The following is a 17606-nucleotide window of genomic DNA, read 5'->3' on the forward strand; positions in this document are numbered from 1 at the left end:
GACTAACACCAACAAGGCAATTGCTCAACAGGACTGTCGCACGATGAAAACCATCTCTCGTTCTTCAAGAGGTTATAGGAAGTGATTTCTTGTGATGGCGGTTGGAGTGACAACCGAGTTCTTGTGCGATGTGAAAGTGATGAGCGGTCTGCTTAATGTGCTGCACTTCACCCGCTAAGCAATCTGCGACAATAGCAGAAATCTTGGCTTTTTATTTCGAAACTCATCCGATGAACCTGAGGAGAAGTGCATTGTGGACGAGCAGAGGACATCAGATGACAGTCGTTCGATTTCCTGGGGGATTGATACAGCTGAGGACCGTGACGAGATCTAGCCGTGCATTCGTTAATCGCATGTTGGTTGGTTAGAAACTCTGTTGGTTGTATAGTGTCACCTTGTGTGAGCCGTGATCACTACACTAAACCTGCTGATTACCGAAAACTCGGGGCGTCATAGTGAGTAGAGGATCAGAAACAATCGTTCGAGACAATGGCCAAGAATTAAGAATGTGCACTTGGATCGATTAGTCCCAAACTAGCGCCGTCACAGTGCATTACAAGTGGTTGGCAAGAGCCTGTCGTTGGCTGCATCTCGAGATTTTAAGCGCCCAGAGACTCGAACCCCAGGCGCCTCTTCAGGGTCCTCGTGTCGGTGACTGGTTCCGGGGCCCGTTGATGGCATTAGGTGCAGTGTTCCTAATTTAATCGGCCAGTCAGACGCTATAGAACAGAATGCCCAGGCCTCTAATAGGCGCCGGGGGATCAATATTGTCCCCATGATGATGATGGTGGTAGTGAGTTGTTTTAACCACTAACTAGGTAGACTAACAGAGGGAACAGATCTGGAGTAAAAGCAACAAGTCCCCTGTTTTCCTGCATTCGATGAATCTTGAATATCTTGAACCTCTTCTGCGACGTTTAACCTCCTTATTCAGACGCTATATCGACCGTCGCAGTAACAATAAGAAACAGCCCCGGTCTCAGCCTTGGCACCCCCCGCGAAACACTACCCATCCGCCATCTCCAACCAAAAGAGCCTAGAGAGTGCCCCCCCGACGCCAATTGTCTCATCCCAACCACGAAACCCGCTGCGATTCTCCTCTGTAACGTTTCAACTTCCGCTGGTGAATTCGTAGCATCTCGGCATCCACATCTTCCGTACCCGATCTGGCAACTCGATACCTCCTTGTACCCGTTTTAAACAGATCCCCAGCGCATCAGATTTCGGATCACGGTTCCTACTATAGCCTTGATATTCTTGGCCAAGCCTGTCGACTTTTGCAACAAAAAAAAAATTCACTTTATGAACCTGGTCCTGCCTGCGATCTCATCCGAACCTTTCTTCATCTCTCTTTTCTCGGGTCGCTATTGTTTGTTACTCAGCGTCCTCGCCAACATTCCCTCAACCCCCCCGGGCTTCTCAGCCACGACTTTCGCTTCCTCTCGCTGCTGGATCAGTCTCTTATTCTGTTTTACTATTTTAAGGGTTTTTGGATAATTTACTCGATATCTCACACTCTCTCCCTATCGAGCGTAGATCCTCTATAGTCCTGTCGCCGGCCGACCTTGACTTTTCTTTCTTAATTAACACTCGACACTTACCGCAACGATGGGTTCACATATCGGATTCCTCGAATTAATAAAGAAGCAGTTTACCGCCAGTAAACTCTTCTTCCACTTTCTTTTCTGGACCTTTCACTGGGGTATTTTTGCCTATGGTTGGTAAGTTGAGAGACTCATCATGCACAAACAAACTCATGGTTCATAACTGACTGATATGATATAGGTGGAAGCAAGCCGCAGATGCCAGACTGGCAGGCCTCAACACACTCAAATTCTCAGTATGGATCTCACGAGGTGCTGGTCTAGTTCTTAGCGTCGACTGTATGCTTATCCTGCTCCCCGTATGCCGAACCATCATGCGTTGGGTTCGACCCAAGATTCGATTCATTCCACTCGACGAGAATCTCTGGATGCATCGCCAACTCGCCTATTCCATCCTCCTCTTCACCTGCCTTCACACAGGCGCTCACTACGTCAACTTCTATAACGTCGAGTTGACTCAGATTCGACCTGTCTTGGCTCTTCAGATTCATTATGCTCAGCCCGGTGGAATCACTGGTCATGTCATGCTTCTCTGCATGTTGCTGATGTATACGACCGCTCACGCTCGCATCCGTCAGCAGTCATTCGAGACGTTCTGGTACACCCACCATCTCTTCATCCCGTTCTTCCTCGGTCTTTACACCCACACCGTTGGATGTTTCGTGCGTGACACACCTGAGGCTATCTCACCATTCGCGGGCGACGAGTTCTGGGAGCACTGTATTGGCTATCTTGGATGGCGATGGGAGCTCTGGACCGGTGGTTTCTACCTTCTTGAGCGTCTGTGGCGTGAGATTCGTGCTCGACGTGAGACCAAGATCACCCGAGTTGTTCGCCATCCTTACGACGTGGTTGAGATCCAGTTCAACAAGCCTTCTTTCAAGTACAAGGCTGGTCAGTGGCTCTTTCTCCAGGTACCCGGGCTCTCAAAGTACCAGTGGCACCCTTTTACCATCACTTCGTGTCCCTTTGACCCTTATGTGTCTGTCCACGTTCGCCAAGTTGGTGACTTCACCCGAGAGTTGGGTGATGCTCTCGGTGCTGGTGCTGCCCAGGCTAAGCTCTACGACGATGTTGACCCCATGGGTATGTACGAAGTTGCCCTTCAGAACGGCGATCAGATGCCTGCCCTCCGAATCGACGGCCCTTACGGTGCCCCTGCCGAAGATGTATTCGAGAACGAAATCGCTGTGCTTATCGGTACCGGTATTGGTGTGACCCCATGGGCCTCTATCCTCAAGAACATCTGGCATCTCCGCAACTCACCCAACCCTCCCCGCCGACTTCGCCGTGTCGAGTTTATCTGGGTGTGCAAGGATACTGGTTCATTTGAGTGGTTCCAGACTCTCCTGTCATCCCTAGAAGAGCAATCCAACGAAGCGGCACGCATGCCTGGCAGCTCGGGCGTCGAGTTCCTCAAGATTCACACCTATCTCACACAGAAGCTGGATATCGACACTGCTCAAAACATCGTACTCAACAGTGTCGGTGCTCAGATGGATCCTCTCACAGAACTACAATCACGAACAAACTTTGGTCGCCCTGACTTCCCTCGTCTGTTTACTACCATGCGAAACGGTATCTTGGACCGAACATACCTGAACGGTCTAGAGTCCCATATCAGGACGACAGTTGGTGTTTACTTCTGTGGTCCATCATCAGCTGGTATGTCATAAGCCCCAACATCCATCCGCCTTGAGACAATGCTAACTCTGTCTATAGCTCGTGATATCAAGACGGCTTGTAAAGAAGCCACAGTGCCTGATGTGGAGTTCCGATTCTGGAAGGAACACTTCTAAGCTCGCGATCGTTTTGAATAACTTCTTTTTAATTTCAGGATACCATCAAATACAATTTATTTGCATACACAAAAAGATAGCCTGAAGCCTTAATCATCTAGCGGTTTTGAAACTTCTAAAATCAAGAAACTTTACCCCTTGGAAAGATACTTGCCTTGCTTACCCATAAAGGGGCCTCAGGTGCTCTCCTGTGTGATCATCGTCTCTTGTGTGTGAGGGTGAATGACCAATGTATCATGAATCGAAAGTGTCACACACGGATCAGTTTGTGCCGTGCAAGGTGGCGGTAATAGCACTTATATGAACATATATGACAGGGCTATGTTTCATGGTATCATCCTTGGGCATAATGTGTGATGGTATATATAGCTAGCCAGTATCCAATTTCAGCCTATGATATGCAACCCTATAGCTTAGCAACTATCCAATAGCTACCATGTTGCTACCTTAGTATACGTAGAATTGTTGTGTAAGTGGTAGGGTTTCTGCAGGCGCCGCCACACAAACCTCACCATCAGCCTCAACCGTATAACTCTCTGGGTCAACACGCATCTTGGGCTTCAGATCGTTGTGGCGCATATCACTCTTGCCTATATTTCTGCAATCCTTGACAGCCTCAATGCGGCTGCGTAGACCATATGAAGCGATAGCTCCTGTCTCGATGGACGCCGCGGAGACGAAAAGAATACTCGCAGAGGCGCAGTGTGGCGAGAACATTGGACGAGCAATGACGGGCTGAACTGTTGGGATTGACGCGTTGGGATCGCCCTGATACATAGTTAGTAAGTCATCAAGTTGCAAAGTTCAGAGTTGGAAGAGAGTAAAATACCATCTGAGCATATGCGATATGCCCACCCTTGAGGACATAGCTGGGCTTGGTGCCAAACCACGCAGGGTCCCAAAGAACAAGATCAGCAAACTTGCCAACCTCAATACTTCCAATGACATGTCCAAAACCCTGAGCAATAGCCGGATTGATAGTATACTTGCTGATATAGCGTTTTACACGCGCATTATCAGCCCCTGTGCCCTCATCCTCCGGCAGCCAACCCCGCTGCACCTTATTCTTATGCGCAGTATTCCATGTTCTTAGAATAACCTCTCCGCAACGGCCCATAGCCTGCGAGTCAGAGCTCATCATGCTGATAGCGCCTTTATCGTGTAATACATCCTCAGCAGCAATGGTTTCAGCACGGATACGGCTCTCGGCGAAGGCTACATCCTCTGGGATGTTCTTGGACAAGTGATGACAAACCATAAGCATATCGAGATGCTCATCAAGGGTGTTGCGTGTGAATGGTCTTGTAGGGTTGGTCGAGGATGGCAGAACATTTTCATGCTCTACCACGGAGATGATATCAGGGGCATGACCACCTCCCGCACCCTCTGTGTGATAAGTATGAATTGTGCGGTTCTTGATAGCAGCGATTGTAGATTCGACAAAGCCAGACTCATTAAGTGTGTCAGTGTGAATAAGACATTGAATATCAAATTCATCACAGACACTGAGACAAGCGTCAATGGCAGCAGGAGTACAGCCCCAGTCCTCGTGAAGTTTGAGACCACAAGCACCAGCTTTAACCTGGTCGCGCAAACCCTCAGGAGAACTATCATTACCTTTACTAGTAATACCAATATTGATAGGAAACTGGTCACACGCCTGCAACATCTGACGCATGTAATGAACACCAGGCGTACAAGTAGTTGCGTTCGTGCCAGCACTACAACCACTGTCAGCCTCAAAGATAACACGATGAATGCATATTGGACAAACCTTGGACCTGTACCACCGCCAAGCATGGTGGTTACACCAGATGCAAGAGCTTCGGGTATTTGCTGGGGACAGATAAAGTGAATATGCGAGTCGATAGCGCCGGCGGTCACAATCTTTCCTTCACCTGCTACGACATCTGTGCAGCTTCCCACGACCATGCCCTCCGTTACGCCGTCCATAACGTCTGGGTTGCCTGCTTTGCCGATACCGACGATCATGCCCTCTTTGACTCCGATATCTGCCTTATAGATACCCGTCCAGTCCACGATGAGAGCATTACTCACCACGAGATCGAGGGTTTCGGCATCATGTCGTCCAGTTGCTTGGCCCATTCCCTCACGCAGTGTCTTACCACCACCGAATTTACATTCATCACCGTAGACAGTTTCGTCGCGCTCAACCTTGATCCAGAGATCTGTGCTGCCGAGCCGAACGAGGTCTCCAGTGGTAGGGCCAAACATAGTCGCATAAGACGCATGGTCCATCTGAAAAACATCGATATGAGCCATGTCGCCGGCAGGGTCTGGCTTGTGAGCGTATCCAGCTTCTTGTAATCGAGCGAGGATTTCGTCGGCGCGTGAGAGGTCAACAACTCCAGACGCAAGATTGTTACCACCGCGGATAACACGGTTGCCTCCGATCTCAACGAGGGTAACAGTCTTGGTATCTCCGGGCTCGAATCTTACTGACGTTCCAGCGGGAATATCAAGTCGATAGCCATAAGCACGAATACGGTCGAACTCAAGCTGCGAGTTGGTCTCGATGAAATGATAATGAGATCCAACTTGAATTGGTCGATCACCTGTACTCGTTACCTGAAGACGAATCCTCTTTCTTCCTTCATTGAGGGAGATCTTCTTGGTCTTAACAGGAACAACAGCACCAGGCTGCTTGTCGAGTTGATACTCTTCAGTCGCTGCCATAGGAAAGATACTGTTGTCTGGGACAGGAAGGAAACTGCCATATAGAGCTCTCCTCAAATCTCCATCGTCTGAGCTGATGGGATTATGGACTGTGACGAGGTATGTTCCTGATGGAAAGGTACCTTCGACTTGAATCTCATGAAGAGTCGTGCAGACTGAGGGCAAGACGTGACGACGACCTAGCATCGTGGCGCCCAGGGCCATCAGGTCAGAGACAGTGTGATTTCCATCTCTAATGAGCTCATGAAGGTTATTGGCGATGAGAGCCTGAATTCATAGTGTTAGTTAGACTAAGTCAAGTTCCTGATTTGACTCATATTTCTCATATCGAGTCGATATCATACTCACCACAGCTTCAGAATGGTTCAGCTTGACTCCCCTCGCCAATCGTCTCTGAGCAAGCAATCCCAGCTGCGAGATGACTAGTTTGTCGATCTACAAAGTATGTTAGAGCTCTTTCATGTGCTATTCTCATTGTACTGCCTGCAACAACCCTGCAAAAGCAATGTCTCCAACCAACGGCATGACTCCGCAGACTGGGTCTCTTAGCCTTGGCGGATAAAGACGTACCTCTTTAGGTACCAGATGCATGTTTGCGATAATAGACTCTTTTTTCTGGTTACTTATCAAGAGATTAATGAATCCAAAGAGTGAGAGTGTGAGGAGGGGCCAAAAGTGTATAGTCAGTCAGGTAAGGTAAGGTAGCTATCTCGGCACGGAATAGCCGCATCAAGAGTAGCCTGACAGTTTTTACCTACAGGACGGGCTGGGCTCTCTAGGTCTAGCTAGCTACAGTTACGGTGCCTCCCCCACTGTAACTTGAGATAACGGACTTCCTGGGGTTGGCTTCATTGATAAGTCGAGGCCGATCGATTGGTCACTCAGTTGCGCCCGTTGTTGACATGGCTTTTACATCATTCAAAATTTCAATCCAACTCTTCTTAGTCGATTATTGGCTCTCAACTTGTTGATTGTGTAAACGTTTATACATAGTCGATAACGCTTCAGCACAAAAAGTATCATTGGCTTGTAGCTTCGGAGTCAATTGAGTTGAGAACACAAAACTTGAGGCTCAATGCGTATGCAATTTCTTCATGTCGCTCCGGTTTCTCTTCTTCATCTTATTCAGAGAGTAAACAACGACTTGTGGTATCCCGATTCTAGGTAACATTAACTCATCGCCTTAACTCCAATCATTTACCATCCAACGCCTTTGCACGAATCAGGTCTACCATGACAGTAGAAGAATCATACCTAGGGACCAGACCTAGGGGGACTCGGCCAGATAGAATTTCTAATCCTCCTCCACTTCCTCATCCCATTGCTCCTTTTCTTTGTTCATCAGTTCGCTCATGTCTGCCGGCTTGAAAATCGAACTCTCTGGATCTGTAATTCTCGGAACCTTGCGTAGGCTCTCGTCATCAAATACTGATCCTATTGTATCAATCCATCGCTTTCGTCGCTCCATCAGCGTCTTCGTAAGATCGCCAATACCCGGGCGAGCGGTACCCGCAGCGCCGCCCACAAAGTGACTGCCACCACCTGCACCTCCGGGACGCTTTGTCTTCTTGCTCTTGCCCATCGTGCGTGTGCGCTTCAGGTACGCAGCTTGTACTTGGCCGTCGAGATCCTCGAGGATGGTCTGATATTCCTGGTACGCCATACGCTCTCGTACAAGGTCCGTGAGACGAGCCTTGCGCGCACCGTTGATCAGCATCTGCTCCTTGAGACGGTTTTGCAAAAGTCTTAATCTTGCTGCGACCTCGTCGTCAAAATGGCCGTCGTACTCTGCTTCGAATCCATCGAGAGGAAGAAACCCAATGTGTCGCAGTTCCTGCTTGATGCGTTCATCAACCTGTGAATATTCTAATTTTGGATGAGAAGCTTTCTTCCAGGCCTCCGTTGACGATTCGGGCATAAAAGCTGCTGGCTGCTGGTTCGGTTTGTCATCAGAGGATGCAGGCTTGTCTTCGACGTCTGCGTCGCCATTCATGCTGATGTCTCCATTGGTGGTTCCGTTTGTCGCAGGCTTGTCGTCTACGGATTGCGCGCGGGCCTCAGGCCGAAGAGTTTGCATCAAACGGGTCAACCAGGGGCCTACTGAAAGCTTGTCTGTCTCTCCGACATCATCGTCCATATTATCTATGCTTCCTCGTGGCTGGTTCGGAGGGAGTTTATCTCGGCCTTGTTGTGGTGTATCGATCGACATTGCGCCGTCCTCCTCAGCCCATATTTCTGTATAGTGTCTCTTGCCACGCTTCGGCATGACAAATGGTGTCACGCGGTCCCCTCGTTCTCGTAGAAAAGCTAGATCCTCTTCGGAAAATGGTCTGAAGAACGGCTCCACGTACGTCGAGAACGTAGAGAAGTTGATCTGACTGTTGGGCTTTGCATTGCTAAAATCCTTGTCGGGAGGATCGCCAGCAATAAGGTCGGCAAGATCTGATGGCGGATATGTCGCAACTGAGTAGATCTCTTTGCGCTCTTCATCGGGCATTCCAGGATAGGTCGCTCGAATTTCGTAGATGGTGGGGTCGGGAAAGGTGGAAGGATCTTCGCCGAATGTCATAGCTTGGGGTTGTTCGCGACGAGGAGGCGCACCCTCGTCTTCAGAGCTCGACTCTTCCTCGTCTCCTTCTTTCTCTTCGGTCTTGGCCTTCTTGTCAACATCCATGGCCGATGGCGAGCCAGCATGTGTAGGTGACAAGGGCGAACTTGGATCGCGGTCGTGTTTACGGTTTTTCGAGTCTCGCATTGGTGACGAACGTTCTATAGAAAGTTAGTTCGGAACCCCATGTTTAGGTAATTGATTGCCAGTGCCAACAACTGGCAATCTCTGTGGCCAGACGGCTGCCTCAGGCTAAACACATATATCATGAAAATACATACCGACATTGCCTTCCTGCGGCGCAAGTGAATCGGGCTTCTTTCTTTTATGTTTGGGCCGTTTTCCTTCTTGTTCACCGTCGCGATTGCTATAATCTTCGGATGGCCGCTTCTTGCGCTCATCTGCCAAGTGCCTCATCCCGCGATCGTAAAACGTCGAGCGCTTTTCCATAATATTAGATAAGCTTTTGAGTCGTTCAATCATGCCATCGAGGCTCTTGGAATCTGGAATGGTCGCATTTGAGGCGGATTGGTCGACGATGTCATCGTAGGTAAGATTGCGAAAAAGAATGACTCTCGTGTTAAGATAGTCTGGATCGTAAAACTCCTGTGGTGGTAGACTAGCTGTCGCGACTGGAGCAGGCGTGGTGTTGCGGCTCTGCTTTGGTATGGCCGAGTTCTTCTTGCCGGTCCCCTTCTGACTCGCCCCTGGAGGCATGACCGCGGGTGTTTGAGAGTATAAATGAGCGTGAACAGTATGCGCTTGATTGGGAGGTTAGTTGCGCGTGATTTGTCAGATAAGATCGAATGTTGAGTGGGAGATTTTGATGATTATTGCGACAAGGGAACAACAACAGACAGTAACGGCACGGGCTCTAAAGCACGCGATCCTATTAAAGTGCGTCACGGTACAGGTTGGGCGTCGGTACGTACCTGCCCCTTGATGTTCTCAGCTGAGGGGAAACAGCCCGATGCCGATGAGGACCCTTGCACTTGAAGAGCAAACACGGAATATGTTTAATTCCGTTCCTTTCAAGAACTATCAGAAGCAAGCAATCGAATGAGATCACCTTCAGTCATAAAGTCTCTGGTATCTACAAGTCACTGTTGCTAATCACTCTTCTCCTGGCCCCTAGGTAGGTAGTTTTCAATTATTGATGTAAAACACATACTGAGATCACCCAACAACGCGTTAACACTAACATGGTGAGGACTCTTGAAGACACTGGATATAAGGTAAATACTAACTTATTACCTACCAAGACTCGGACCTCAAAGGCACCCTGTATTTCGGGGGCTTTGAAACCGAGTCAACTGCATTCTTGCAGCAATTTATTCTAACGACCAAAATTGCGTTCTTCGACCTGGACCAGATACGGGTAAATCATGCATAAATCAAGCAATGACTCGCTGTGCAAGCTTTCTATAGGTGCAAATGAGTTGCACGTTCTTCGATAGCTCTTCTTACTCGCAGCAAACCAGAAGAAGGCCCTAAACTTCACTCAAAACTTGGTATTTGGAAAACAAGTCAACGGTGCTCCTGTTACTGTCGACAAACACCAATGCTGGAAGCATCAGCTTCACCTATGAACAATTGATTCATCTTGAAAGGATATATGGAAAATTAGTTCGAACCAGAGCATGAGAATTATTGTCATTGCTTGCCAGAACGATTGATTCTTGTTCATACTCAGGATCCAGCGACGTGGCCATTGCAGCCGATAACTCCTGCACAGTTCAAATTGGCTTTTCTTGATTGCAACACAAAATCTCTTGAATCTCATTCCAATTGTCTGGGTTCTCTCATTTATCCGTACGTCAGTGTTGATGGCCACATGTGGTTGGCTACCATCGTCTGATTGGTCGTTGCGATTCCCTTTTGGAACGACCCGACTAATACGAAAACACCAAGCATGTCTACTCTTTGCAAGTAACAGTTTAATGTGTACAACACTTTTGTTTCTTTTCACCTGTTAATATTTGCCCCCGATTTGAAGATGTTTGCTCTTCCAGTGAAGAGTCAATAAAGAAATGCCTTGTTCATTGTGAGATTCAACCTCTGTTGTCACCACAGCCCACGCTCGAGAAGCCTCATTATCCTCGGCTCTTCAAGCCCATGATCGTCAACTATACTCAGTTGAAACCGCTTGCTAACTATATACCCCACTCACACGCCACGGGCAAGAGTAACTACTCATAGCGAACGAAGGATGGCACATGTTTGCCGCCGCAGCAGCCTTGCAAGACCCTTGAAACTCTATCAACTCTGAACATGTGCTTCAGCTATTGGCTCCCACCTCCATCACCCATCTTATAGCTCATGCCTAGAGTGAGCCCTGGCGGCGGGGTTATCATGGCTATCTGGTGGGGTCGAGCAGATCAACAGGGACCTCCATACACATGAGCAAGTAGATTCGCGTTGAGCACATCGTGTGCGAGGCGTCTGAGCTGCCGACTACATGCAATGGCCGTTGTACCGAGACAATGTACCCGAATTGGTTTCGAGCCAGGTCTCCTTGGTTATCAACTCGCGTGCCTCGACCTATATATCCCTGGCTCGCCGTGTCCTTGTTGCTCGATTTTTCATCTGTCTTCAACTTGATCGTGTGAACAGCTTTCAACACTGCTTCAATAGCTCCCTTCTTTCAACACTCAATCTCTCACCATACAATGAGAGAGTATCATGGCTTCTCATGTAAGTCTGCACCATGCCCCAATTTCAATGCCTACTAATCGACATGCCAGGGTGGTAACATGTTGTCCTTGGCTAACGCTCAGTCTCTTCTGGCCGGCATCGTTGCTACTGCTCTCAGCACGCTCTGCCTCACCTCAATTTTCTCCAGTAAGAGCCAGGACGAAAGCCCAGGCCTAATCAAATCCTTTTTCCTTTTCTTCTACTCTTCCTTCATCAAACCCCACCAGGGCGGTAAAAAGGGTAATCAACAAGATGCCCTTGAGAGCTTCTACAAGAAGCAAGCCGGGGCTTATGATGCTACCCGAAAGGTCCTCCTCCGTGGACGTGAGGACATGCTGGCTCTTGTTGCCGCGCAGATCCAGGCAAAGCTGACGGATGATGCGCCTAAGAATGGCAACAAGAACAAGCAAATCTGGGTTGATGTGAGCTGCTATGACAACCATGTTGTCGCAACAAATGACTGATATGTTATACAGATTGGCGGTGGCACTGGCTTCAACATTGAGGCCATGGGCGCGTTCGTCGATGTCCCTACCTTCTTCTCGAGCGTATACCTCGTCGACTTCTCCCCTTCTCTCTGCGAAGTGGCACGAAAGCGATTTGAACGCCTTGGCTGGAAGAATGTCAAGGTTGTCTGTGAGGACGCTCGCAAATTCCGTCTTGAGGATTATGAATCTGGGATGCCTTCAAAGCCGATTCCTCCTCGTTCCCCTGCTCTGAGCTACTTTGACAAGCCTCGCCCCGACTTTGGTGGAGCGGACTTGATCACCATGTCTTACAGTTTGTCCATGATTGTAAGTGACGGTGCATCGTACTGAGGTCCCACGCTGACATCCGGTGATAGCCCGACTACTACTCAGTCATTGACTCCGTGATTTCTCTTCTCTCACCCCAGGGCATCGTGGGAGTGATTGACTTTTATGTCCAGAACCAGGTTGATTTTGCCTTCCGAAACTACACTGGTGGTCTTGTCGACCGTCACGTCAACTTCTTGTCCCGAAGCTTTTGGCGCTCTTGGTTCGATCTTGACCGGGTTGGTCTTGAGCCCAGTCGCCGAGATTACCTCGAGTACAAGTTTGGCACTGTTCTCAACGTCAACACTCGCAACAAGGGCCTGGGAGCTATCCCCTACTACATCTGGCTCGGATGCCACAAGAAGCCTTTCTCGTCGTCTAGTCTTCCCCATGAGATTGTTGAACGCATTGACGCCCTGGTCACAGAGTCCCCTTATCTGTACCCCGCCAACCACGGAGATGCCCTGACTCGAGCCATTGAAAGGTCTGCTCCTGAGATTCGATCTAAGGCGTTCCTCACTGCAGTTCAGAATCTGTCTTCCAACCTCCCTCTACCCTCGTTCTTCTACCAGAATCACCATTGGCGCATCTACTATGATGAGCAGCTCCCCAAGCACACTCAGTTCAAGGACGAATACATCTACGCTTTCACCTGGGAGGACACTCGTGTTGATGAGCGTCTCTTGAAGCTCGGTGCTGACGACAAGGTCCTGGCCATTACTTCTGCTGGTGACAACATTCTCTCGTATCTCCTTCAAAGCCCTGCCCGCGTTCATGCTGTCGACTTGAACCCTACCCAAAACCACCTGCTCGAACTGAAGGCCGCTTCTTACACTGCTCTCCCTTATGAAGATTTCTGGAAGATCTTTGGAGACGGAAAGCATCCTCACTTCCGTGAGTTGCTCATCACCAAACTCTCTCCTCATCTTTCTGGTCGCGCGTTCCAGTACTGGCTCAAGAACGTCCATGTCTTCCAGAACAGCAGCGGTTATGGTCTTTACGACACCGGAGGTTCTCGCCACGCTATCCGTGTATTCCGTTGGATTGCACGAATCTTTGGTCTGCAGAAGGCTGTGAAGCAGCTCCTTGAGGCGAAGACCCTGAATGAGCAGCGAGAAATCTGGCGCCGAAAGATCCGCCCCGCTCTTCTCTCCAAGCTTGTCTGTAATCTGGTTGTCTCTCAGGAGAGCTTCCTCTGGGCTGCTCTTGGTGTTCCTAAGAACCAGCTGGCCATGATTGAGGCTGATCACGCCGAGTCGGACCTCGTGAAGGGCCCCAAGCCTGCCGCCAAGAACACTCGCTCTCACGCTATTTGGCACTACATGGTGAACACTCTTGACCCTGTTGCTGAGGAGACTCACATAGCTGCGGATAACCCTTACTACTATGTTTGCATTGATGGCAAGTTCTCTCCCAAGTGCCACCCTGATTATCTCAGCCCCAGGGCCCACGCCAAGCTCTCTCGCCCTAATGCTCTTGATGGTCTCCGTATTCACACTGATGAGCTCGAGGAGGTTATTGCACGCATCACCCCCGGTACTCTAACTGTTGCCGTCGTCATGGACAGCATGGACTGGTTCGACACTGGATCTCGAGCCGCCGCCGCTCAGATCACTAAGCTCAACCGAGCTTTGGCTATGGGTGGCCGTGTGCTGCTCCGTTCTTCAGCCTTAACCCCATGGTACATCAAAGAGTTTGAGGCTCATGGTTTCTCACCCAAGCGACATGGTGCTCGTCTCGATGGAGCCTGCATTGACCGTGTCAACATGTATGCTAGTTGCTGGATTTGCACCAAGTCGGAGAACTTGCCCCCTCCCACCCCCGAGATGGATCGTGCTGGAGGCTCTGAGATTACTTCTTTGACTATCTAACTCGGACAGCTGGATTGGACTGAGATAAGGATTTGATATTGCGAAAATTAGTGCAGAACAGAATAGCGAGCTTGAACAATGCAAATTGATATTGCGCAGCTTCTTCTTAGCCTTCATCCTGCTAGACTCTGAAAGCGTCGGCAAAACCTATAAATTTCGCAAGTCAAAACGCGTTGGAAACCAGAAGCCAGAACTTTAGTTCCGGAAGGAAAAGTAAAAGGAGCCGTCTTATTTGAAATTGACGCAATCTTCGTTAACTCAAAGGAAATTTTTCTATACAGGTGTCTGCAGTCACAAATCTGCAAGACAAGTAGTACTATCAACAGCATCCTTCATACCTTACACACGCCAATCAACGCTTAACCACTCTATGCCTTCCACACTCGTCGGACAGCCTCGGTGATACCAACGTCGTTGGTCTCGAACTCGTACAGACCAACTCCAACGAGGACAGTCGCAATGTTGAGGAGCCAGTTGAAGATCTTTCGGAGGCCAGGGTAGGTCCTTGAGGGAATGTAGTCGATGACGACCTGCTGGAAGCCCATGTGGGAGTGGAGGAGAAGAACACTGCAGAGGATGGCGTCGAGGGTAGGGTTGAGAGATCCAGCAGCGAAGGGAGCGACGGTCAAGGGGACGAGGCCGGCGGCGAGGAGACGCTCGAAGGTCCAGTGGTAAGAGCCGTGGGCGGCGTTGGGCTCGGGGATGGGAGCAGGGTCGTTGACTAGAGTATTTGTTAGTTATTGATATTTATATCATGTGAAGCCGGTCAAGTTGCGATTCGGCTTTTGGATGTATTCGTACCACCACCCTCGATGCGCTCTGTGAATACGTCAGCATATGGTCCTTACAACAATGTTAATGGTACGCACGAGGTCCAGGAGGGAGAATAGCAGATCGTCGAGCAGTGTTGTGGAAAGCAGCGACACCCTTAAGCTGAGATCGGATGCTAGGCATAGGCATGAAAGTGCTTCGGGTCGCGGGGACAGCGGCCAATCGAGAAGCCATAGCGGTCTGCCTAAGCAGAGAGGAACGCGCAATTGAGGCCATTTTGAAGCGTTGAGTGATCTATTCTTGGTGATGTTGTCGCGGCGCTCAATTGGTGGCTGCTTCGAAGGGCGTTAGTGGTTCAGAGGAAGAATTGGATTGATGATGTCGACTGGACCTCGATCAATCAATTCGAACTGGCCCCGGAACTGGATGTCCTACCATTGCCGAGGATCTCGAATTACCTCTTTCGTGATTGGTCCAGGGCGTCCCGAAGGTTTCCCTGTGGTGTGGATCCCTCTGCCTGTCAAGGAGCCAATAGCGCTGTTCCGTCAATGTCCTCTGTGATTGGTCAACATTTGAAGATTCTATCCGACGTCGCTTGGATTTTTTGGGGTGGGCTAACAGTTTCGAGCCATGATGCCCAGATTTGTTTGAGTTGGAGAAGAGTTGGATCCTGAAGACGATTTCTTTCTTTGCCATCCCAATTGTTTCAACTGAGCAATTGCTCAATCCAGCCACCATGGCGATCCATGCCATCGTCTCGAAACTCGCTCCCTCACGAACAACCATATATTCGAGATGCCTTAATGCACAACGGTCCCTCCAAGTTCGGAACATCGCGACGACGTACCTCAAAAAAGTTGCAGAAGGCGAGGAGAGATGGAAAGAGAGGGCAGAGAAGATTCAGAAAGGCGAGATTCCACACACATGGGATGTTCTTCAGGAACGAGGATATATCAAGGATGTGGCAGGGTATGCGACACTACCCATGATCCTCAACTCGACTATATATCTAACTTGTACATCAGATCCCCTGAGAAGATTAAGGAAATTATGCGAGTCAGGAGGATAGGCTCCTACGTCGGTATCGATCCCACCGCCGACTCGATGCACGTCGGTCACTTGCTACCTCTGATGCCCATGTTCTGGATGTGGTTCCACGGTTATCCTGCTGTCACTTTGATCGGTGGCTCAACTGCCCGTATCGGTGATCCTACCGACCGACTCGAGAGCCGAGCGATTCTTTCCAATTCCGATATTTCCAAGAACATCACAAAGATCCACGTCCAATTGACAAAGTTATGGCAAAATGTCCACCAATTAAAACAGAAGTACGGGTATGAGCCGGACTGGGCTGCCACACATCGCTTGTTGAACAACAACATGTGGCTAGGGAACCTTACTCTTTATGATTTTGCCAAAAGGATAGCCAGGCACACAAGAATCGGACCTATGCTGGCTAGAGATACGTGAGTTGCCCTCAGACCCAGAAACTGCCATTCAGAGTGCTAACAAAGACATATAGTGTTAAGCGAAAGATGACTGAGGGAGACGGCATGTCTCTCGGCGAATTTATGTATCCTCTTCTTCAAGGGTGGGATTTCTGGCACATGTACAACAAACTTGGCGTTCAGATGCAGATTGGAGGCTCAGATCAGTACGGCAACATCACTGCTGGAATCGAGGCCCTCAAGACCATTCGCGAGACCGAAGAGGCGCCTCACCTGAAGATGCCTTCGACTTGGGATCATGAACCAGTGGGTTTCACCGTGCCGTTATTAACAGACTCTGCCGGCAACAAGTTTGGCAAAAGTGCTGGCAACGCTATATGGTTGGATGAGTTCAAAACATCAGCATTCGACTTGTACGGTTACTTTGTGAGAAGGTCTGACGAGGAGATTGAGAATTTGCTCAAGATGTTCACTTTTATTCCTCTAGAGAAGATCTCCAAGCTGATGGACGAGCACCGAGCGGCACCCCAGGAGCGAAAGGCTCAGCACACCCTGGCGTTTGAAGTTGTTTCACTTATTCACGGAGCTCAAAAGGCTGTTGAGGAGGCCATGCAACACGAGTTTCGATTCGGAACCAAGCTACCTAAGGGTATTGTCAGTGAGCCTACTCCAGACACTGGCATCGTCACTCCCAACAATGCCCCAAGAAGCGATATCCAACTCCCTCGCTCCATCATGAACTCCTCGCCAGCGAAGATTCTCCACGCTGTTGGCCTCGCATCCAGCAGTAGTGAAGGCCAGCGTCTGCTCTCTGCACAAGGCGCCTACATCGCCGCGCAGCCAGGCCAGAAGAGGGGACTTGTCCCTGGCAATCTGTCCTGGACTCCCATGAAGGCCTGGTTCCCCGAAGAGACTTCCAAGTTCCTCATCGACGACCGCATGCTCATTATGCGCAAGGGCAAGCACAACGTCCGAATCGTCGAGCTCATCAGCGATGAAGAGTGGAAGAAGAGCGGCCAGATCTACCCTGGCCAGCCCGGTACCGGTCTCCTGCGCAGAATGAAGGAGGAGTTGAAGAAAGACGCTGAAGCGAAGGGTAGGTCAATATCAGACAGGGAGCTTACTGAAATTGCCTCGAGGAAGAAAAACCAATTGAGGGTTGCCAATAACTCGGATATTGAGCTGCCCAATAAGCACGATGTGCGTGAGAAGCGGGCTCAACTTTCATGGGATAGGAGAAGCAAATGAGGGGCTGCCTGTGCAGAGTCGGCATATGTTTGCCGTGTAACATAGCACTGTAGTATATTGTAATATGCATGA

The 17606-nt window shown here is 49.5% G+C and overlaps 6 protein-coding genes across 6 annotated transcripts; 3 read left to right on the plus strand and 3 right to left on the minus strand.

Annotated features, from left to right (window-relative positions):
* Nucleotides 1-1608: 1608 nt before the first annotated feature.
* FTJAE_6354 (NADPH oxidase heavy chain subunit) lies at nt 1609-3403 on the plus strand (the record flags this gene model as incomplete). The annotated part of the gene is made up of 3 exons (XM_037352957.1): nt 1609-1721; nt 1786-3269; nt 3327-3403. The coding sequence occupies 3 exons, from the start codon at nt 1609-1611 to the stop codon at nt 3401-3403; spliced, it is 1674 nt and encodes a 557-aa protein (XP_037206567.1).
* A 447-nt stretch (nt 3404-3850) lies between these two features.
* On the minus strand, nt 3851-6691 carry FTJAE_6355 (urease; the record flags this gene model as incomplete). The annotated part of the gene is made up of 5 exons (XM_037352958.1): nt 3851-4171; nt 4233-5124; nt 5178-6367; nt 6449-6535; nt 6671-6691. The coding sequence occupies 5 exons, from the start codon at nt 6689-6691 to the stop codon at nt 3851-3853; spliced, it is 2511 nt and encodes an 836-aa protein (XP_037206568.1).
* A 703-nt stretch (nt 6692-7394) lies between these two features.
* FTJAE_6356 (uncharacterized protein) lies at nt 7395-9425 on the minus strand (the record flags this gene model as incomplete). Its single annotated transcript, XM_037352959.1, has 2 exons — nt 7395-8869; nt 8990-9425. 2 exons carry the CDS (start codon nt 9423-9425, stop codon nt 7395-7397), a joined length of 1911 nt encoding a protein of 636 aa, XP_037206569.1.
* Nucleotides 9426-11390: 1965 nt separating this feature from the next.
* Nucleotides 11391-14067, plus strand: FTJAE_6357 (s-adenosylmethionine:diacylglycerol 3-amino-3-carboxypropyl transferase; the record flags this gene model as incomplete). Its single annotated transcript, XM_037352960.1, has 4 exons — nt 11391-11402; nt 11453-11824; nt 11879-12196; nt 12247-14067. The coding sequence occupies 4 exons, from the start codon at nt 11391-11393 to the stop codon at nt 14065-14067; spliced, it is 2523 nt and encodes an 840-aa protein (XP_037206570.1).
* A 368-nt stretch (nt 14068-14435) lies between these two features.
* FTJAE_6358 (mitochondrial succinate dehydrogenase subunit D) lies at nt 14436-15114 on the minus strand (the record flags this gene model as incomplete). The annotated part of the gene is made up of 3 exons (XM_037352961.1): nt 14436-14788; nt 14869-14886; nt 14937-15114. 3 exons carry the CDS (start codon nt 15112-15114, stop codon nt 14436-14438), a joined length of 549 nt encoding a protein of 182 aa, XP_037206571.1.
* Nucleotides 15115-15574: 460 nt separating this feature from the next.
* FTJAE_6359 (tyrosyl-tRNA synthetase) lies at nt 15575-17534 on the plus strand (the record flags this gene model as incomplete). Its single annotated transcript, XM_037352962.1, has 3 exons — nt 15575-15807; nt 15864-16304; nt 16361-17534. The coding sequence occupies 3 exons, from the start codon at nt 15575-15577 to the stop codon at nt 17532-17534; spliced, it is 1848 nt and encodes a 615-aa protein (XP_037206572.1).
* Nucleotides 17535-17606: the final 72 nt, after the last annotated feature.

Source organism: Fusarium tjaetaba (genome assembly GCF_013396195.1).
Source record: "Fusarium tjaetaba strain NRRL 66243 chromosome Unknown NRRL66243_c0000123, whole genome shotgun sequence".
NCBI lineage: Eukaryota > Fungi > Ascomycota > Sordariomycetes > Hypocreales > Nectriaceae > Fusarium > Fusarium tjaetaba.